At 39.4% G+C, this 23,601-nt stretch overlaps 1 protein-coding gene across 3 annotated transcripts in view; it reads right to left on the reverse strand.

Moving 5' to 3' along the window:
- Positions 1-23,601, reverse strand: part of prkdc (protein kinase, DNA-activated, catalytic subunit) — a 247,590-nt gene that overhangs the window by 171,259 nt on the left and 52,730 nt on the right. For all 3 annotated transcript variants that reach the window (XM_043688292.1, XM_043688291.1, XM_043688290.1), the window contains 6 exons: positions 17,723-17,886; positions 17,077-17,223; positions 8,225-8,332; positions 5,905-6,131; positions 2,036-2,130; positions 1,449-1,548 (listed from right to left, as the gene is read on the reverse strand). In XM_043688292.1, the coding sequence (XP_043544227.1) occupies positions 1,449-1,548; positions 2,036-2,130; positions 5,905-6,131; positions 8,225-8,332; positions 17,077-17,223; positions 17,723-17,886 (841 nt within the window). The remainder of the gene's footprint in view (positions 1-1,448; positions 1,549-2,035; positions 2,131-5,904; positions 6,132-8,224; positions 8,333-17,076; positions 17,224-17,722; positions 17,887-23,601) is intronic.

The following is a 23,601-nucleotide window of genomic DNA, read 5'->3' on the forward strand; positions in this document are numbered from 1 at the left end:
GCCAAGCCAAGCTAAGGCATTCCAGTATGGCTAAGCCCTAGCATCTACCAATAATGTGGAAAATTACCCAGTTATTTCCTGTCGGACAAAGTAAGACAAATCTGTCAGCCAATTAGTGGCTCATCAGTCAACTCTCTCAGTCATTAACAAAGTGATGGAAGGGGCAGTCAACAATGCAATAAAGTGGCAATTATCCACTAATAACCTGCTCACTGAAGCTCAATTTGGGCTCCACCAGGCTCAGTCAGCCTTGGTCCAAAAATGGATAAAGAGCTGACAGTGACAGCCCTTGACATCAAGGCAGTAATCAACTGAGTTTTGCAGTAAAACTCTCCACTGTTTGGAGTCAGCCCTTGCAAAAAGTAAGATGGTTGTGATTGCTGGAGGTTAATCATTTTGGCCACAGCTCATCAATGAAGGAACTCCTCAGGTTAGTGTGAGCATCTTCAGTTACTTCGTCTGTGACCTGTCCTCCATCCTAAAATCAGAGGTCGGTATGCTCACTGAACTTGCACAGTGTTCAGCATCACTCCTCAAATACTGAAGCAGTCTGTTTCCAAATGAAGCAAGGCCTGGGCAATATTCCGGCTTGGGCTGATGAATGGCAAGTAATGTTCATGCCATAAATGTGCCAGGCAATGACCATTTACAACAAGAGAGAATCTGTATAACTCTCCCGTGATGTTTTTCTTTCCACTCTCTCTTCCGATTTCAAGTTTCAAGTCAGACCGGGCTCAATGCATTCTCTCCAGGTTTTAGGGATTCCCTTCCAAGTCTGCCTCTACTTCTACTCCCTCCTGTCTGTTAAGAAAAGCCACTTTAGCCAAAGGAGAAATTCATCACATTATACAGGTTTCAGACTACAAATAATAATTTTGAGTCAGGTATGCTGTCCGGCACACTACTTAAAGGTAGTTACACATGCTTCTTCGATATATGAGCAAATATATTACGTGTGTCACTTAGTTATACAGAACTGTAAAGTTACTAACTTCAACAGTCCTCAATCATTAAGTTAATTTGCTCAGCTAGGACTGAGATGGGAATAATATAGCTGACTTCAGTGCCTTTAAATTAGGGAATAGCATAGAGTAAATAGACTCGCATTTTGAATTCTGACAATCCTTAGGATAAAGAGATGTGGATGAAGAGTATGATCAAAACTGGAGTTTTTGTTGTGACGCTGCCGAGTCAAATGGTTTCTTGAAATTCACCTCAAGATTAACACAACCACAACAGTCACTTTAGGGGAGCACTGGATGGCATCTGGTCCTGCTCTCAAGCAAAAATGCTCACTTTGAAAGCAATGCACAGGGGAACTAAGGGAAAAATGGACTGACCTTACTAATTTATCTAGGAAAACAAAAAAAGTTTTACATTCAACAGGCGAGATTTGGCAAGAATCACAATACTCAAGTCGGAAGTTTCACAATAAGCAACACACAAACCTGGGCACACGCCTTTTGACAGGTTTATTCAACTCATGAGCTTTTTGTTTGATAATTCTTTTCAAATGGTTGATACAATCACAGCACTGCTGAATTGTACCTAAAAAAAAACCACAATTTGTTTTGATTACGAACAATTTATTTTATGATAAAGAACAATTCTCATCAATTTTAAGTCGGGATTTTAATACTGTTTAAGAATTAAGCCTTTTTTTCCTAATTAATTGCAGATGTGTTCAAATTGCATAAAATAATAAAACTTAAGCTCTTCAATCATAACAAATAAGTAAAACACAAAGCAGTTCACCGGAAATGTTTTGATCTTTTACAGATATTTTGCTGGGACAGGTTAGAATTCTAGAGAAATACATCTGATGGACTGAAGTCACCAAAAGAATTGCAGAGGTGACAAGCATACATCCATAAATTAATAGATAAATAGGAAGACACCATTATGCCATAAATATTCTCCCTTTCAGAAGGCTGGTCAAGTTAAAACAAGACATAGTTAACAGAGTCTTAAAAATTATGATGCTTCAACATTGCTGTATATAAAGAAATGACAGGAAATATGATAAAGAACTTACCCAATGATTTATCATCTGCATGTGCCAGAGCAAGGCTTTCCACATAGACAACTAATACCTCAAACACAAACTGCTCAACCAACGCACTCTCTTCCCTAGGAAAATTGACAAGTGTTACCTCTAGCAATTGCCAAATAATTTAAAACTTGATCTTATATGTATACCAATGTGTCATATATGATATTCAAGTGTACTTTGTGCAGAAGAATTCATTTTTCCATTCATGTTAAATGATCAACTTTTCCTACTAAACCATGCATCAAATATAGATATATTGTTAGCTCCAACAATATGTTGCAAGTACAAAGTAGGTGAAACAAAGAAAATGCCTCAAAATATTTTGAAGGGATAAGATAAAATAAACGCTTCAGAGAAAAATACATGGAGTAATGGAAAGGTTTGGAGGATGATCGAGTCAAGATTAGAGATTAGATTAGATTACTTACAGTGTGGAAACAGGCCCTTCAGCCCAACAATTCCACACCGACTCCCTGAAGAGCAACCCACCCAGACCCATTCCCCTATATTTACCCCTTCAACTAACACTATAGGCAATTTAGCGTGACCAATTCACCTAACCTGCACATCTTTGGACTGTGGGAAGAAACCGGAGCACCTGGAGGAAACCCACGCAGACACGGGGAGAATGTGCAAACTCCACACAGACAGTTGCCCGAGGCGGGAAATGAACCCGGGTCTCTGGCACTGTGAGGCAGCAGTGCTAACCACTGAGCCACCGTGCCGCCCGTCAGAGTCAAGAGTATGGTGCTGAAAAGGCACAGCATCCCAGAAGCAGGAAAATTGACATTTCGGGCAAAAGCTCTTCATCAGTCCTCATTCCTGACCACGGGCTTTTGCCCGAAACGTCGATTTTCCTATTCCACAGAGGCAGCCTGACCTGCTGTGCTTTTCCAGCACCACATTCTTGACTCTAATCTCCACCATCTGCAGTACTCACTTTCGCCAGTATGATCAAGAGTTTGTTTGAAAAAATAACTTTGAGATAGTTTCTCAGGAAAAAGAGATTGAAAAATTTAAGTCTGAAATTCAAGAGAGTAAACCTTTGACAGCTGAATTTCTAATGGTGGGAACAGGGGCATGCAGGATGCACAAAAGTCTGAACTGAGGAACCAAAGATGGTAAATCAACAATCAGGAAACTACAGAGACTGGACAGTGGAGGAGGCCAAAGAGGGATTCAATACATTAGGCAATTGTCACTGTAGATGAGTATAGGGGAGCTGGATGAACAGAACTTGTGGACTCTTGCACCTTACCAGCAAATATTGTCAGCCAGTTCTGCATGACCTTAGAATGTGGAAATACTTCATCTGGTTCTCAGATCCAACTCATTGCTTCATATTGTGAACAGCTGGTGCCCAAGTATTCATCCTGTGGCACACCGACAGCAAAAGCCTCAGTGTCAGTATGACCCATTTATTCTGACTGATTTCTTCCTGTTAGCTAATTCTTTATCCTTTCCAGTACATTAGCTAATATCCCAAGTGCAATTTTGTTAACCAAAGGGGACCTTTCCAAAGTTCCTTTGAAAATCCAAGTATACAACACCACTTACTATTCTTTTATCAAACCTGTTACTCACATCCTTAAAAATCTCCAACTGTTCATCAAGTACAAATTTCAATTCACAAATCCATACTGTGCACAGATTATTATTATGTAAGCATTCATTATATTCTTTATAACAGATTGCAGAAATTTCTTTACTATTGATGTACAGCTAACAGATCTGTATTTTCTATTTTCTCTCTCCTTAAATAAGTGACATTTGCTGCTTTCTAATCTGGAGGAACCAATCCAGAATTTCAAGTATTTTGGAAGTTGATCATCAATGAATCCATGATCTCAATAGCTATCTCTTTCAATAATATCACATCTTGGGAACTTATTGACTTTTATTCCCATTAATTTCTGCAGCATAACCTTCTTACTACTATTAAATTCCTTCAGCTCCTCATTCACTCTAATCCCTTGGATCTCTAATTCTGAAAGATTCTTATATCTTCCTTAGTAAAAAAGAGAGACAAAGTAATCATTTATATTCTTTGCCAGTTCTCTGTTCCCCATCATAAATGTTCCTGATTTTACTTGTAATGGACTCATATTTTCCAGAGCCAAATATTTCATACTTATGTTTCCACTGAAGCTTTTACAATGTGTTGCTTTTTTTTGCTTGTTTACATTTATATTTGATTCTCCTTTCCTTTATCAGTTTCTTCATCCTCCTTTGCCGTATTCTAAAACCCTCCCAGTCCTTAGGTCTATTATCATATCTGGTAATTGTATAGGTATTTTCTTTTAATCTTATAAAATAATTAACTTCCTTAGTTTACAGTAACTATAATAATGCAATAGTTCTTTAAAACTTATTCATTGCCTCTGTATCATGTACTGGAGTACATATTAATTCAGTTGGCTGGTTTGCAGATTGATGCCAATTACGTGGGGTCAATTCATATACTGGCTGAGGTTATCAAGAAGGACTCTCCTTGTCAGCCTCACCTGCGGCATGGTGACCCTCAGATTAAATTATAACCAGTTGTGTCTCTCTCTAACAAGAGAATGATGGTATGGTCAAATAGAACTACGGTGACTTTACCTTTACAACCATCAGGTATTTTCCCAAATCCACCTCAGTCAATTCATCCTGCATATCTTCATAATTTTCTTTGTTTAAATTTAACATTCTTACTTCAGAATGAACTATCTCATTTTTAAACAAAATGTAGAATTTTATCACATTATGACCCCTAAAGGTTCTTTCTCAACAAAATTATTAATTAGTTTTTTTTGTTACATGACAACAAATCTTCTTCCTCAGGCAGCTCAGGAAGTTTGGCATGTCCATAAAGACCCTCACTGACTTCTACAGATGCACTACTGAGAGCACATTGTCCCAGTGCGTAACAGCCTGGTATAGTAACTGCTCTGCCCAGGACCGGAAGAAACGACAGGTGGTGGTGTGCACAGCCCGAAACCATCATGGAAGCCAATTTTCCATCCATGGATTCCAACACATGGTTCGCTACTGCAGAAAGACTGCTAACATCATCAAATACCCACTGCACCCCAAAAATGATCTTCCACAACCTCTTCTATCAGGCAGAAGATAGAGAAGCCCGAACCCATGCACCAGCAGGTTCCGGAACAGCTTCTTCCTGTCCGTTATTAAACTGATGAATGAACTCTGTAGCCTCAAATAATGCTGATTTTGCCTCATGCGAACACTGTGCAATGTAACCTGTTCATCTCTGTCTAAATCTCTTTGATCTGTACATCCCTGATACTATGATCTGCTTGTACTGCACATAAATAAAGTTTTTCACTGTACCTTGATACACATGATAATAAATCAATCAATCTAAAATAGCTTTTCTCTGGTCAGTTCCTCAGCATACTCCTCCAAAAATCCATCTCCAGGAACTCATACCTCATACTCCACACAAACTTACTTACTGTAAATGGAGACTGAAGTCACCCATGGTAACTATATCATGATCAGAACTCCTGATTAATATCATTGTGCCATTGTTTCCTTTGTAGCTACCCCTCCTAAATTTAAACTGAAAGCATTCTAATAGGCTGGAAAGACTAGATGCAGGGAGGATGTTTTACACTTCAAGTTTGCAAATTAAATAATCAACAATTTCTTAATCTTTTTTATTCAATAATGAAATAGTTAATAACTCTACAATTAAAAAGAATAGGATTGCAAATCACGGAGCACTCAAAAGTATGCTGCTGCATTGCACAAATTGTTCAATTCTGCTGTGAGGTGAAATGTATCGCTGAGGATTTAATTTTGGTTCAGCTATCGATGTGAAAATGTTTAGTCCCAAAGCAACCAACCTGAATTCTCTATATAAGCTGTTAAAGGCAAGGGCTGCCCCAAGACGTTTGAAAGTATTGGGATGAAGAGCAAGGCTATACAATCTCTTGAAAAGGGATTTGGTATTTACTGGACTCTTCTGCTGCTGCTCTGGAGTTGTCTGTTTTATGGACCACTTAAGGAACTCTCGAACACAGTTTCCACAAAAGTCCCTCAGAGTACTGTCCACTGGATCCACAATGCCATCCTAATAAAATTAAATATTTGTCTTGAGTTTTCAGAACAAAATCAACACTGGTTAGATTGCAATCTGTATCAGGAACAAGCACTGTCTAGTGAATGTAATTCACATATCACCAATCAGGAAGTGATATGCTCATCAACTTGTATTGCAAGATCAGTGATGTTTCTGAAATTCATTAGCTTTAAGATATTTTCTGTTAACTAGATTTTTGCAGTGGCTAGAAACATTTTTGAAGGATTGTTCATTTCTCAATTCCCTTTGCTGTTCTTCTGGATACACATTCAGTAGCTGAATATACATGGACATGTTAATAAGACAATCACTATTTGCCATAATCTTAAAAAGACATTAAATTAATTTGAATATTTATTTTGATATTCATTCAGCTCTTAGAAATAACTGGGACAAGTTAAATACAGAAAGCCTCTAAGGAACTTAAAATAAATGTTGAGAATTTTAAGCATTTATTTATCTTATATAACTAAGTTGCCTCATTCATTTCAAACAGGTTAGACAAAGGAGAGCCAGTGGATGTGATCTATTTGAATTTTCAGAAGTTCTTTGACGAACTGTTGCACAGCAGGCTGCTAAACAGGTCATCGTGTATGATGCAAGATATTGTTAGCATTGATAGAGGAATGGCTGACTGGCAGAAGGCAGAGTGGGGATAAAAGGTTTCTTTCAGGCTGGGAGTCAGTGACTAGTGGAGTTCCACAGGGGTCTGTATTGGGACCACAACTATTCACGTTATACATTAATGATCTGGACGAAGGAACTGGATGAAGGTTGGTCCAGTGACTCAGTGGTTAGCACTGCTGTTTCACAGCAGCAGGGACCTGGGTTCAATTCCACCCTTGGGTGTCTGTATGTGTGGAGTTTGCACATTCACCCCATGTCTGTTTGAGTTTCCTCAAGGTGCTCTGGTTTCCTTCCACAGTCCAAAGATGTGCAGGCTGGGTGGATTAGCCATGGGAAATGCAGGGATAGGATAGGGGAGTGGGTCTGGGTGGGATGCTCTTCAGAGGGTTGTTATGGACTCAGTGGGCTGAATGGCCTGCTTCCACACTATAGGGATTCTGTGATTCTATGAATTGAGGGCATGTTTGCAGATGACACAAAGATAGGTATTGGGACAGGTGGTGTTGAGGAAGTTAAGAAGCTAAGAGAGTGGGCAAAGAAGTGGCAAATAAATATAACTGGGGAACATATGAGGTTATACACTTTGGTAGGAAGAATACAGGTGTGGGCAATTTTCTGAATAGAGAATAGCTTTGGAAATCTGAAACACAAATGCACTTAGGAGTCCAAGTTTAGGATTCTCTTACAGTTAACACACAGGCTCATTTGGCAGTTGGGAAGGTAAATGCAATGTTAGCATTCATTTCAAGAGGGCTAGAATGCAAGAGCTGAAACAAGGTTCTCGTCAAATCGTATTTGGAATACTGAGAGCTATGTTGGGCCCCTTATCTAAGGATGGATATGCTGATATTCGAAGGAGTCCAGAGGAGTTTACAAGAATGATCCTGGGAATGAAGACTTTATGATATGAGGATGGGTTGAGGACTCTAGACCTTTACTCCATGAAGTCTAGAAGAATAAGGGTGAATCTAATTGAAGTTTACAGAATACTCAGAGGCCTGGATAGAGTGCATATAGAGAAGATGGTTCCATTAGTAGGAGAGCATAGCACCCAAGGCATAGCATCAGAGTGGTGAATCTGTGGAACGCATTGCCTCAGAGGGATGTGGAGGCCAAATGACTGAGTGTATTTAAAATAGAGATAGACAGATTCTTGATTAGTAAGGGGTTCGAGGAATACGGGGAGAAGGCAGAAGAATGGACTTACGAAACAGATCAGTCGTGAACCAAAAGTAGAGTAGATGGGTTGAATAGCCTAACTCTGCTTCTTTATCTTATGGTTATGTAACTTCCTTGAACTTAGCTGTTTACAAAGATGTTAGTCTCCTTACTTTAATAAACAAATAAACTTCAGTCCTATTTGGATCAAAACAGTTGTTTATAGTCATTCTGTTTACAGGGAATTAAAGATTGTTTTGAGTGTTCAATTACTAAGAACATAAGTGAACAATTATTACCAGAATAGCTTCAAGTAGCGCCACTGTATCCCGACTTTCAAATTTCCTGTTGTTAGTGAACCAATGGATAAGCTGCATAACAAGTGGCTCAAACAACTGGTTGGTTACCTATATAAAAGTGAAATGCAACAAAAAGGTTCAGCTGTTACCACCACAAAAACCTAATTCAGTCCAAGATTGGATCGCACTATATAATTAATGTCAATTACTCAGTGCATGCTTAATACTGAATAGAAAACATAAAAGGAAAACGATCACTATTCTCTGCAGAATCTGTTTATGTTGCATCATCGTTTCTCTCCAGCTTATTAATAAAAATGAATTACCATAAGCAAATCTTGACAGTAGATACAGCAGAACACATCGGGACAAAGCATTTTAAACAGAGTGGAAATCACCAGAGAGACAGCAGTAGAGATGCATTAAGCGAATAGGGATCACCATGTCAAATCAGCAGAGACAAATGGGGAGAGAGTGTTTGAACAGACAGCAGGAACCACCAGCAGAGAGGCATTAGCACACAGCACACAGATTGGAGGAGAAAGTACAACTGGAAAGTGAAATTGAAGATTGACATCAGAGGAGACCAGGGATAAGTGACAGGCTGGTGGCTATTTTTTGCTTCACTCTTATTGGGAATTTCAGTAGGGTTAATCCATAAAACATTAAGTAATTATCATAAGTAATAGAGTGGATGGTCAGTACCAATTTATTTTTTTTATTTTTGATATAAAGTGAGATTTAATTCTACAGGCAAAGTTTGTTAGGTATTAATGTGCTGCAAGATAATCTGATCCCTAATTGGGTTCACAAGGAAATTGTCCCAGATACACTCAATGAATTATTCTTCGTTGGTACCTTTGCCAATTTGATTTTCCCAATCTACAAGAAGATTAATGTTTCTCATAATTAATGTACTGCCTCTTTTAAATGGCTTCATTATCTCCTGATTTATTCTTTGTTTTCTTCCCCTTGTTATTTCTTTTTTATTATTAACCTGGTTTTCTAATCAATCTGTTCAGAGATGTTATTATACACCTCTGGAGCAGGTGGCACATGAACCTGTGCCTCCCGGCCCAGGGGTAGCGACAGTGTCACTGCACCACAAGAGGGCACCCCCCCCCTAACCACAGCCCATATGGATTCTACATCGCTCAATCCAAGGTCATGTGCTGATATCATTCTTATTCCATGTATTAACAAAGCTATCAAGCAACCTTTCCTTCCTACATGTCTTTTCGAAAAGTCACATAGCACTCAATTTTTCATTTTCTGTTTTGGGTTCTTTTGAATCTTTTTTTTCTGAAATGGCTGCAAGATCATATCTATTAACCATTATTTGTCTATTCATTATGATCTGAATAGCAAGTGCATTCACATAAAGAGTCATTAAAGTTGCCTTTTTGCCACACTTTCCTCATTTGCTACTGTTTTTCAATGTTTGTACACTGTCCCGTCCTTTCCACTCTGGGTATAATTTTTCCCAAATAACTGCCCTGCAATGCTGCCATATCTTTTTGCTTTGTAAGCCCACTTTTCTCCTTTTAGATTAGATTAGATTAGATTAGATTAGATTATCACATTCCTGAGATAACTTAAGGTTTTATAAAAAAAAAGTGACATCTCAGCTCAGACAATGCATTAAAGATGTGAGGTTAGAGTCTGTCTGTACTCCAACCTTGAGTCAGACTGGTGCTACTTCCAAAGTAGGAATTTATAAAATATTGCCATGGACTGACTGCCTACAGATTGCGTACTTTCTGGATAAAATAGAATGTATCTGCAAATACAAATCTGCAAATGCAAATTCACCCCATAGACTTCTATGTATGTGTGTGCGTGCATTTGTAGGAGACAGGGAGAGAGTGTAAGTGCATGTGATTGTGGCAGAGTATCTGCCTGTGAGAGGGTGTCATGAGTGTGTGGGGAATGTGTGTGTCTGAGAGGGAGCGTGTGTATAAGACTGGGTCTGCATGAGTATGTGTGAGAGATCGTGTATAAGGGAGGGCGTCTATATGTGTGTATAGTGTAGTGGGGTCACCTGCAGTGTGACATGAACCCAAGATCCCAGTTGAGGCCATGGGTACCGAATGTGGCTATCAGCCTCTGCTCAGCACTCGCACCCCCTCTCACTGGCATATACTCCCTCTCCCTCTCACTCATCTGCCCACACACATACACATAAGTCTGTGAAGTGAATTTGCATTTGCAGATTTGTACTTGCAGATGCATTCTATTTTGTTCAAAAAGCACACAATCTGTAGGTAGTCAGTCCATGTGACATTTTATAAATTCCTACTTTAGAAATAGAACAGGTCTGACTCAAGGTTGGAATACAGACAGACTCTAACCTCACACCTTTAATGCATTGTCTGAGCTGAGATGTCACCTTTTTTAAAAAAACCTTCTCAAAAATGTGACTTGAAACAAGTTCTGGGATTTACATATTAATTACTCGAAACCTGCAACCTATCTTAAATGATTAAAGACTCAACAGCAATGTAGGTTTGTCCAATACATCGCATTAGTTGTATGACACTTTGATCCTTTACTATAAATCCAGTGTCCAATGATCCTGCCCCACGCCCTACCTGAGAAAGTAGCAGCACTCCAAAGCTTATACTTCCAAATAAACCTGTTGGACTATAACCTGGTGTTGTGTGATTTTTAAACTTACAACAGTATGGCCTGTAGCCAACTGCAGAGAAGGCTAATTTGACCTGATATTGTGCAATGAATAGGCTTAATTAATAATCACATAGTGAAGATGCTAGTCGGTAACAATCATAATATCAGATGAGTAACTCCAAATACACAAAATACATACATCCCAATGAGAAAGAAAAATTCAAACCGGAGAGCCCACCATCACTTTCGTGAACTAAAATGCTAAAGACATATCAAATTCAAACTATAATTGCACAAAAAATGGATGGCAGGTCAAAAGACTGGATGGAATATAAAAAAAAATGACAAATACATTGAAAGCTAAAAACATTGGAGTACGAAAAAAAGCTAGCTATATGCATTAAAACAGAGTTAACATTTCTAAAGTTATTTTTTATAAAAGGATTTATAGAATGATCCTATACAAAGCAAGTCTGAAGAATTAATAATGAAAAATATAGACATGGCAGATGAATAGGTATATTGTGGTGTTTTCACTGCAGAAAGTTCATGTGATATTGCAGAAATAGTTGTAAATCAGGAAATGGAAAAAAAGGAGGAACTCAAGAAGATTACAATCGTCAGTTGAGTGTGATTGAGCGACCAATGGAAACTGTTGACTGACAAGTACTGATGAATTTAATTCTACGGTCTGAAAAGAGCTGGCTAATGAGATAGTTGATGCTTTGGTTTTACATTTTCAAAATTCCCTGGACTCGGGGAAGGCTCTAAGATTGGAAATTAGTGAATCTAAGTCTTTATTCAAAAAGGGAGAGAGAAAGATAGCAGGAAACTACTGGCCAGTTGGTTTAACCTCTGTCCTATGGAAGATGTGACATGGAGGTGCCATGTTGGACTAGGTTGGACAAGGTCAAAAATCACACGACACCAGGTTATAGTCCAACAGGTTTATCTGAAAACACTAGCTTTCGGAGCACTTCTACTTCATCAGGTGTTAATGAGAGAGGAAGACAGACACAGAATTTAAGCAAAGATCAAAGGGTCATATAACTCATGCAAATAAATTGAACACACCTAAGATGGCTCTTAAATCTTTTAACTAGTTACAATCGAGGCGCAGATTTCAATTGATTAATATTCAAATCCCAGAATTTCTTTCAAGCCACTGCTCTGACATAACTTTAAGGTGTTATCAATTTAAAGGAGGCAACACCTCTGAACTCTGGCCAGACATGAATTTTAGGCATGCGGTTTTGCTTGGAATCTGCTTGTGTCTTTTATTTCCAAAGTAGGAGTTGATAAAATGCCACATTCAGTGAAATTGTGTGCTTTTTGAACAAGAGATTGTACCTACAAATTCACTCCACAGTTTAATGTGCGTGCGCCTGCAAAAGAGAGAGAGAGAGAGAAAGAAAGAAAGGGGGGGGGAGATAGAAAGATGCATTTCACCTTAGGGTCACCACTCAAGTGAGAGGCGAGGTTGAGTAAGGAGGACCTTCGTGCTAACTACAGCCACTGCGGAAATTGAATCAGTGCTGATTGCATCATTCTTCATTTCAAACCAGTTGTCCAGCCAACTGAGCTAACCGACGCCCAAATATATGATGTGACTACAAAAATAATACAACTTGACTTATAGTATGTTACCTCAGTGGATTGTAACAGCATGAGCAAAAAACTGGCTCGCTAATAGGAAATAGAACAGAAGCACAAATAGGTCTTTTTTTAGGGAGAAAGTGAGGGCTGCAGATGCTGGAGATCAGAGCTGAAAATGTGTTGCTGGAAAAGTGCAGCAGGTCTGGCAGCATCCAAGGAACAGGAGAATCGACGTTTCGGGCATAAGCCTGAAGAAGGGCTTATGCCCGAAACGTCAATTCTCCTGTTCCTTAGGTCTTTTTTCAGCTGGCTGGACGCAACAAGTAATATGCCATGGGAACCAGTTCCTGTCCTCAACTTTTATAATTTATATAAGTGACTTGGATGGGACCAAAGATATGGTTGCTGAATTTCCTGACGTCAGAAAGGATGTCATAAGGAGACAACATACAGACACTAAAAGGGCTTTCTTTTACATCAATCACAGGATGAAGGGGTTGCTGGCTGGGCCTACATTCATTGCAACCTTTAGTTGACCTTGAGAAGTGGTGGTGAGCTTCCTTCTTGACCCATTGCAGTCCATGTGTTGTAAGCAGACCCACAATGGTATTAGGGTGTTCCAGAATTTTGACCCAGGGACACTAAAGGAACCTTTTATAGGATAGGATGACAAATGGCTTGAAGTGGAACATGCAGATGGTGGTATTCTCTGTGTCTTCTGCCCTTGTCCTTCTAGATGGAAGTTGTTGTGGGTTTGGAAGGGTTTTAAGGAGTCTTGGTTACTTTCTACAGTATATCCTGCTGCTACTGAGTGTCGATGGGGTAGGAAATGGATGTTTGAGGATGTGCTCGGCCAATCAAATGGGCTGCTTTGCCTAGGGTGGTGTGAAGCTTCTTGGGTGTTGTTGGAATTGCATTCATCCAGACAAGGGGCAATATTTCATCATATTCCTTAATTGTGCCTTGTAGATAACGAACAGGCTTTTCAGAGTCAGGAGGTGAGTTACTCACTGCAGGATTCATAACATCTGACGTGTTCTTGAAGCCACTGTATTTATATTGGTAGTCCAGTTCAATTTCTAGTCATGAGTAACCCAAGGATGTTGATACTGGAGGATTCAGTCATGGTAACACCATTGAACGTCAAGTGATGATAGTTTTATTCTCCCTCGATGGAAATGGTCATTGCCTGGCACTTAGGAGTGTGAATACTACTAGCATCTGAAGATGGTTAGGCTGCTTTGTCAATGACCTTTACTGATATAACATTAATTTATGTTAAAAACTGTGGAGTAGTGAGCAAGAGAAAGCTAGTGCACTCCTCCCAGTTCAATCATAAAAGTATTGATAAACTTGTTGCAATCAGACTACAAAAAGGTGCTTGAACCTGTTAGCACTGGATCTGGGTTTAGTGAGAGACGCAATAGTCTGGGAAGTGTGAATGCAATGTCATGGATCGAAGTAGTCATAGGAGCATAGAGTCCTACAGCACAGAGACAAGTTCTTTGGCCCAAACTGACCCATGTCAACCACGGTGTCCATCCATGCCAACGCCATTTCCCTACACTTGGCCCATACCCTACTAATCCTTTCCTATTCATGTATTTATCCAATGCCTTTTAAATGTTGTTACCAAAATTGACACAAAACTGTGCAGAAGCCATTTTGTCACAAAGCAAGTTTTGCAGTAAGATTTTAGCCTGCTAGCCACAGTGCTGTCTGAGCCCTGGCTGAGGAATTCTGTTTTGATAAGCCCTGGACCTATGGAAAATAAAGAGCATGAAAGCATTGGAAGGGTTAAAGCATGAAGATCATTGGCAATCTGTTGCAAGGGGTCTGTGGAATGCTACACTAGTCAAAAGGTCACTGTGGCAGGATGGGATAAGAATAGTGGAATGCTCTAACACCAATTAGCAGAGTAAGGTTGGGGTTGAAAGGTCACTCCGGTGGGATGAGATAACACAGTTAGTAAAGTCAGCCTCGCCTGCGAAATATTATCATGGCAGGTTTGGAATAGGTTGTAATAATAAATGTTTGGGACGTGACATTAAATATTTAATTAATAGGTAGTGGAGTCAGCCTGTTTGAGACCCTTGACAGTAAAATATCTAATCATGGCATTAGAAACATTAAGTAGGGTCTGGGATGAAAGACTATTGTTGCAAAGCTGACACTAAATATCTAATCGTGACATTAGGATAACATTAAGTAGACTGCAGGAAAAACTATAGTGGCGCAACTAAAGAGATAGTGGGAACTAACATCATCGGTTTATTGTATAGCTGGAGTGAGGTAATTTTGATTAACATAGTTGGACATGCTGATAAGCTAACAAAAACATGATTAAAAAAGATATAAAGAACCATGGACCCTGAGGTTGGTGGGTATTCAAGAATCTGCTTTCTGACGGTCACGGTGTTTTGTTTGCAAATAAAAGACCTTCTTCTTGAAGAACTCTCTGCGTCTCCTGGTGATTCTCTACATTTTCTCCATAACAGATCCACTCTGAGGTCTGTGGCATGCTTCAAGATGCCCCGATCCATTCACGCGCCCAACGTTATTTTTAATTGGCGAGTACAAATCTGCATTACGTATGGTTGCTTGCTTCAGCATGTCCAGACTTTAATGAATTTGGCATTTGGGACACACTGGGCAACTATTAAAGACTGTGTTGTATTTCCCCTGGGTTGTGGACTAATGCACGAACAACTTGCCTTGAAAATATTGTTAGAATTGCAAATGGAATGACTGAGAAATATTTAGCTTTTGCCCACTTGGTTAAGCAGCTATGTGTCACAGCCAAGATTTATGTGGCTAAACTACCTAACTTTGACTGTGACAGAATGTGAATGTCTCATTACACTGACAAGCAAGGAATAATCAAAAGCTCAAGATTGAGGTAGGAAGAAAGTTGGAATATGTTGGACTTTGTCCTGAACGAAGATGTATTCCCTATGGTCATGATAAAGCTAGTTAATTGCTCAAGGTCTCGTCTCCTGACTATTTTGTTTTAAACGATTCGGCACAAGATTTATTTTCACCAACATGTAAAAACATTGCCCCTCAGGTTTCCTGTTATTCTTTCCCCTTTAACCTTAAACTGATGCCCTCTTGTCTTCGATTCTGCAACCTTGGAAAAAGACTGAGTGCATTCACCCTATCCATGCCTCTCATAAGGCCCCCCCCTCAGTCTCCAATGTTCTAATGAAAAAAGTTGTTCAACCTCGCCCTATAACTCAAACCATCGAGTCCTAGCAGCATCCTCATAAATTTCTTCTGCATTCTTTCCAGTTTAACAACATCCTCCCTATAACAAGATGACCAAAATGGAACACAATACTCCAATTGCGGCCTCACCAACTTCTCAACTTCTGTACTCAGTGCCCTGACCGATAAAGGCCAGTGTGCCAAAAGACTTCTTCACTGCCCTGTCTACCTGTGACTCCACTTTCAGAAAACTGTGAACCTGGACTCCAAGATCCCTCTGTTCCATTTCACTCCTTAAGGTCCTACCATTGACCATGAAACTCCTGCCTTGATTTGACTCTTCAAAATGCAAGACCTCACACTTATCTTTATTAAACTTTATTTGCTATTTCTCAGCACATTTCCCCAGCTGATCAAGATACTGCTGCAATTTCTGATAATTTTCCTCACTATGCATGATACCGCCAATTTTAGTGTCATCAGCAAACTTATTAATCATGCTTTGTACATTCTCATCCAAATCAATGATATAGATAACAAACAGTAATGGACTCAGCACCAATCCCTGAGGCACTCCACGAGTCATAGGCCTCCAGTCCAACAAGCATCCTTCCACTATTTCCCTCTGCTTCCTACCATCAAGCCAAGTACTGTGAAGTTTACAGGGATATAATAGCGGAGGAAGGGAGAGGACAGGCAATCAATTGGGGTCTAGGAGCAGTGAGTAAAGAACTGTATCTGACACAGTGGAAAGCAGAGTGCTTGATATGCAACTATTGGCCAGAAATTGCTAGGATTTAGGGAGTATAGGAACTGACAGTGCAATAGAACAGCTTAGGAGTACAAGGGAGTTCCTGAGAAAATTGAAAAAAGTAGTTTTGGACTGCAGGATTATTGAGAAATGCATTCAGGAAAATGAAGGCTGTATGAACTTTCTACCCACCAAATCTTTCAGAATAGCGGCTTCACAGTGTTAGGCTGAGAATACTCCAATAATTGTTTGAAAAGCATTATGCAGACACTATATTTAAAAATGATGTTCATGTATGAAGCATTTTAAACAATAAAGACAGCTGGAGAAAGGGAGGAGTAGAGAGAAGTAGAGAGATGCAGCAGGGTTTATGTTCGAGAAAAGGCTTGTGCATATTTTTCAAACAAACAGACCTTAGGAAGCTGCTGTTTGTATCTGATCCTAAAAGCACAAATGAGGCGGACTCAGAAATAACAATAATGAATATGTCACTTTAACTGAGACACAAGAAAATACATGACAGAAACTATGTTACACTTATAGAGATTGTGCAATATTTTTCATACTTAAATGTATGTATAGATTTTATCAACTATAGATGAAATAATAATTACTTATTAGCTTGCTTAAATTATCAAATTCTTCCGACATATGCCAAATGCTTTCTTACCTTATCCACATCACAACCGAGACGCAGCAAGACTGGATATATATGTCTGTTCAGCTTGTACATTGTCTCTTGCTGACCCTCAGCGATCTGGGATCCTTTTCCTAGCATATATGCCACAACACTATGCAGCAGTTCACAAGCTGCAACCTGGTAAGATTTAATACTAATGAGTAAGTTTTACCACAGTAAAACTATGAAGAAATGTATTCAAATTGCAGTTTCACAAAAACAGAAAACAAAGAGACCAGTAGTTCTGAGTGGCGTCATAACAATTTCTTAACCAAGACTATACAGTTCCACATGCTCAAATTCTCATTTTAAAGTAATGAATTTAAAAATAAGCTAACCCAGTCTATAAAGTTAGGAAGAATTTTATAAGCAGAAAGTAACATAAACTAACTGTGCTGTGAATATGGTACAAATGAAGTATGTTATAATCTTAAGCATTGGTAGAACAGAATGTAAATCATTTTGGGTTGACATAACATGGCAACTATTGAAAAAAATGCTAAGTTCTTCACGTAGCGGATACATTGCAGGAACAGTACAATGGCAGCAGAATGCACTCTAACACATTATGGTTTTCTTTTCCAAGAAGAATATTGCATCTGATCAGGTATAAAAAGTACAGAGTATGTTGTCTCACCTTTGTCTGTCGGTCACTGGCAGAAAGTGCAAGTTCAGTGATGCGGGGCAGAAATGAATCCAAATAAATGACAGGCTTCATGTCTGCAAATGGTACAGCAAAACTCAATGGCTTTTCTGCCACCCACGCAACACACTTCTTCATCATTTCCTCTGAAGAAGTAGCTGTAAAATTGAAGTGGGAACACAAACATTTCTTGATAGCATTTAGCAAATGTATTTTATAATTAATTTATTTCTGCATGAAAACTAAGCATAGTCCATTTGAACATGCACTTTAATGATAACCTTCAGTAAAGAAGATACTGATAACACAAGCTGAAGCCTCCCCCTGACCTGTAAGAAATTACTCTAATGCTTAGACTTGATGTTTTAGACCGCAAAATATAGGAGCAGCCCATTAAGCGTGCACTGCCATTCATCAAAAATCATAGCTGTTCTGCTGATCCTCAACTGTATTTTCCTGCCTTCCCAGCATAATCCTCGATTCCCTTACTGAAAAACAAAATTTGTCTATCTCAGTTTTGCATATAATGATCCAGGCTCTATGCTCAAGTCCCACCCTCAGATGAAATTCATCTTCATCTCTGTTTTAAATAGATAACCATTTACTCTGAGATTATGCCGTCTGATCCTAGATTTTCTTACAAGGGTAAACAAGCTATCAACATCTATCCTATCTAGCAAGAATCTTGTACATTCAATAAGGTCAGCTCTGATTTGTCTAAACTCCAATGAGTACAAGCCCAACCTACTCAACCTCACCTCATAAGAACATCCTTCCATATGTAGGATCAATCTAATGAACCTTCTCTGAACTGTTTCCAATGCCAGTGTATCTTCCCTTACTGAAGAGAACCAAAACTGTTCTCAGCATTCTAATTGTGGTCTAATAAGTGCCTTGTATCACTTTAGCAAAACTTCCCTATTTCTATATTCCACTCATTTTGAAATAAAATGCAATATTCTATTTGCCTTCTCTATTACCTGCTGAATTTGGATACTAGCCTTTTATGATTCATGTACAGAGACTCCCAAATCCTTATGCACTGCAGCTTTCTGCAATCATTCTCATAAAGTCAGAGTTACAGAGATGTACCGCATGGAAACAGACCCCTCGGTCCAACTCTTCCATGCTGAACAGATATCCCAACCCAACCCAATCTAGTACCACCCACCAGCACCCGGCCCATATCCCTCCAAATCCTTCCTATTCATATACACATCCAGATGTCTTTTAAATGTTGCAATTGTACCAGCCTCCACCACTTCTTCTGGCAGCTCATTTCATGCACATGCCACTCTCTGCGTGAAAAAGTTGCCCCTTTGGTATTTTTCCCCTCTCACCCTAAACCTATGCCCACTAGTTATGGACTCCCCCACCCCATCCATGCTCCTTGTGATTTTATAAACCCCTAAGGTCACCCCTCAGCCTCCGACACTCCAGAGAAACAGCCCCAGCCTGTTCAGCCTCTCCTTATAGCTCAACCATGGCAACACTCTTGTAAATCTTTTCTGAACCCTTTCAAGCTTCACAACATCCTTCCGATAGGAAGGAGGCCAGAATTGCACGCAATATTCCAATGTGGCCTAACCAATGTCCTGTACAGCCGCAACACGACCTCCCAACTCCTGTGCTCAATACTCTGACCAATAAAGGAAAGCATACCAAACACCTTCTTCACTATCCTATCTACCTGTGACTCCACTTTCAAGGAGCTATCAACCTGCAATCCAAGGTCTCTTTGTTCAGCAACACTCCCCAGGACCTTACCATTAAGTGTATAAGTCCTGCTAAGATTTGCTTTCCCAAAATGTAGCACCCCGTATTTATCTGAATTAAACTCTATCTGCCACTCCTCAGCCCACTGGCCTATCTGATCAAGATCATGTTGTAATCTGAGGTAACCTTCTTCGTTGTCCACTACACCTCCAATTTTGATGTCATTTGCAAACTTACTAACTACACCTCTTATGCTCACATCCAAATCATTTATATAAATGATTTCAAGCAAGCAAAGCAGGTATATCTGGAGCAGCTTCTCTGCAAACCTTTCATTTAAAATAAAAACAACCTCCACTTGTAATACCAATTTAATTTCTCAGGTATCTCTTTCTATGTTCCATTTCCAAAACACTAATCACCCATTCCAACATGAACTTTACGTGTTATTAAATGTGTTCCTTAATCTCTTTGCAATCACTACAATTACATATTTACACAACTTAATCGGCATGCACTTTTCAATACTGTTGTTCCTAATTGTTCCCAATTACCCTCCTTGGCTTGATTTTGGCCAGTCCTGCAGAAAGATTGGCTGAAAAAGGATACCTGAACACAAGAACATGAAGTAGGAGCAGGCCATACAGCTTCTCAAGTCTGCTCTGTCAGTCATTCAGTCATAATCATGGCTCATCAACTTCACATTCAAGCACTCTCCCCAAATCATTGGATTACTTTACTGCCCAAAGATGTATTTCCTGGTTTTGAATATACTTAGCTATGAATATATTCGACAGCCCTCTAGGGTACAAAACTGCAGATGTTCACAAATGGCTGACTTTACCCGGAGACTATGACCACGCTCCACATAATGGAAATAGCATCTTCCCTCTTGAGCCCTCAGAATTTTCTATGTTTCAATGAGAAATTCTTGTTCTTCCAAAATCTAGCTAATACTGATGTAATCTCGTTCTCCTTTCAGTATAATGAACCCTCACAGAAGCTCCACCAACTCAAGCAAATCCTTCCTTTGGTAAAGTTATACATTGTAGCAAAACTTAACTATGCTTACAGCCCAAACCCCATGCAATAAAGACTTACAAAGCACTTGCCTTCCTAGATGCTTGCCGCACTGACCTAACTTACTAAAATAATGAGAATTGATTAATTATCCAGCAAACCAGCTACATCTGGAAGAGCTCAACATAATCATGTATGTGTGAATTTCCAGATTTTCTCAAAAGTCAGTATGAAGAAATTCATCAGACAACTCAATGTCAACATTGTGCTTCGTATGCTGGCTCAGGTTAGCATCTCAGTGTCTGGCATTTTGTTCTGCCACCTGAACTTCAGGAGTTTCCAAAGACCGCTCCAGTGAAGGTGATTTTTTGCTTTATCTGGATGCACATGCCAAAATGTGCAGGTATCCAGCAGCATGGTAAGTCTGTTGCCCTCTCGACTTCTAGTATGGAAGGCAGATGGGGACACCTTGGCAAAGTCTAGCAAAGGCTACACTTCTTGTGGCCATTTCTGCATGCATTTTCTCAATATAGATTACTCAAACAAGTGTGCTGCTTGGATAAGTGAACTTGAGCATTGCTGACAGACACTCATCCACTGACTGTAACCTTGAGTTCGATATAGGTGTGTCCTGGAGCAGGCTGGTCACTCACTTCAGTTAGCTTCACTGGAATTCTAATTTGAAATTGCATCTAGGGTACTGTTATCAGCAAATAGGTCCGTCCTTGGAAACCCTGGCCTTTGCCTGGAGTCAGCTCAGATCAGAAAGCCTCCCATCCATGTAATAGCCCAGTTCAATGCTAGGATCAATATCATGAAAGTCAGAGAACATGGCAGAGGAAAAGATGCCAAAGAGAATTGGTGCTGGCATGCAACCTATTTAATTCAAAGAACGAATCATCCAAAGGTTGGGTCTTCCAGGTTTTGAAACACAAAATGTTCTCACGGAGGTACAAACAAATTAAGGTGGAAAATTGAATTTTGGGCCATCAGTTACACGACATTGGAGTTTAAAAGATAAAGCTGCCACAATCCCAGAGGACCACAGGCTGCTCTCTCATTACAGAGAGACAACTGGTGGTGACTTAACCAGAGGGTCACCATGCCTCAGAAGAGAGGTGAGGCTGAGTAGGAGGGACCTTTGTGGTAATGATGAACTCATGTTGGCATCACCCTGCATCATAAACCAATCACCCAACCACACAAGCAATCACTGAAAGTATCTAAAGAGATAGACAAATTTAAGAAATATCAGGAAGTAGTGGGCTATGAGGCGCTGGCACAAAAAAGAAGTTGTGCCCCAGGACAGATTGAATTGAATTGAACTTATTGTCACGTGTACTAAGGCACAGCGAAAAGCTTTGTCCACGATCTCAGAATGGCAAGACAGGCTTGAGGAGCTTTTATTTAAAAATATACAGTCATTCATGGGAAATGGACATGTCCTTTAAGGATGGATCCTTGCCTGGTCTGGCCAATATGTGACTCCAGAACCACAGCAATGTGGTTGACTCTTAACTGCCTTCTGGGTAATTAGGTATGAGTAACAAATACTGGCCCAGCCAGTGTTGCCCTCATCCCATGAATGAATTTTTTTTTAAAAATTGGTGGTTGGGCCATATTGACTGCCCCTAGTTGTCCTTGAGAAGGCAGTGACGAGCTGCCTTCTTCAACCACTGCAATCCATGTGCTGTAGGCAGAACTACCACACTGTTTTAAGGAAGGAATTCCAGGATTTTAATCCAGAAACAGAGCAGGAAAAGCAATATATTTCCAAGACAGAATGACGAGTGACAACATCATCTCATGAAGGATCAAACAAAACAGCCACTAACATCAGATTGTGATGGTTGAAGTGTCTGAAATTTTGCCAGTTGTTATAGTATTCAACTATCTAAATTAAACAGTGAAACACAGACTATTTTTTTTTCAACTCACACTGCACCATCACTCCATTTATTCCCTGTTTCCTAAGTTTTCTATTCAATTCAGCCTGGCTGCTGTTCTCAATTATGTATCTTGGCTCATTCCTAAGCTTTTCAATAAAAGGTGATTCCAGCAGGCAGGTCACATGGCCAATTCACAGAGGATTACCTCATCATTGGGAGACATGAATACTTGTGAGGGTTGCTCATTTCCAAATCCATTGCTGCATTTATAAAGTTTTACGTCTAACTCCAGCACAAACTTGGTGGCTGAAATGGACTGGAAAAGGAGTTCAGCAGAAAAATGATGGCTGAACAATGACAGATTTTTAAGAATGACCAACAGCAAGGTTTAATCCTGAAGAGGGAAAAGGATTCTAGGAATGGGATAAACCAACCATGGTTAACCCAAGGATGTGAAGGATAGCTTCAGATTTAAAACCAAAACATACATTGTGGTAAAAGTTAGTGGTAAGCCAGAGGACTGAGAAAATGTTAAAATCCAACCAAAAATAAGTAAAAAAATAATGAGGAAGAAGGTAAACTTTGAGTAAACTGGCAAGAAATACCGAACTGAACAATGAGACTTCCTTTAAATATTTAACAAGGAAAAGAGGGGTCAAATTAGACAGAGAATGAGAAAACGAGACTGGAGAAGTAATAATAAGAGAACTAGAAAATAGCAGAGGAGTTGAATTAGTATTTTGCACAAGTCTTCATGGTAAAATACATTAATGGCATTACAAAAACACTGAATAATCGAGAAAAAAAAGTGGGAGATAAACTAAATACAGTAACTATCACTAAAAAAAAACTACTAGGGAAATTAGTGGACTAAAGCTCAATCACTGCCTGGACTACGCATAGCTCATCCCAAGATATTTAAAAAAGTAGTTACAGAGATAGTGGAAGCACTGGTAATTTTCTAAGAATCATTAGATTCTGTAAAAGTCCCACAGGATTATAAGCCTGCTAATATGATACCCTTGCACAAAAACGGAAGATGATAAAAAAAGGCAACAATAGACCAGCTATCTTAATATCCATCCATGAGAAAGTGTTGTCTTCTATTGAGAAAGTGTTATAGTCTATTATAATAGATATAACAGAGCATTTAGAAATACATAATATGATCAAGAAGAGTCAGCATGGCTTCATGAAGGGAAATTATGCCTGACATATTACAGTTCTTTGATGAGTTAACAAGTAGGA

Source organism: Chiloscyllium plagiosum, chromosome 4, assembly GCF_004010195.1.
Source record: "Chiloscyllium plagiosum isolate BGI_BamShark_2017 chromosome 4, ASM401019v2, whole genome shotgun sequence".
NCBI lineage: Eukaryota > Metazoa > Chordata > Chondrichthyes > Orectolobiformes > Hemiscylliidae > Chiloscyllium > Chiloscyllium plagiosum.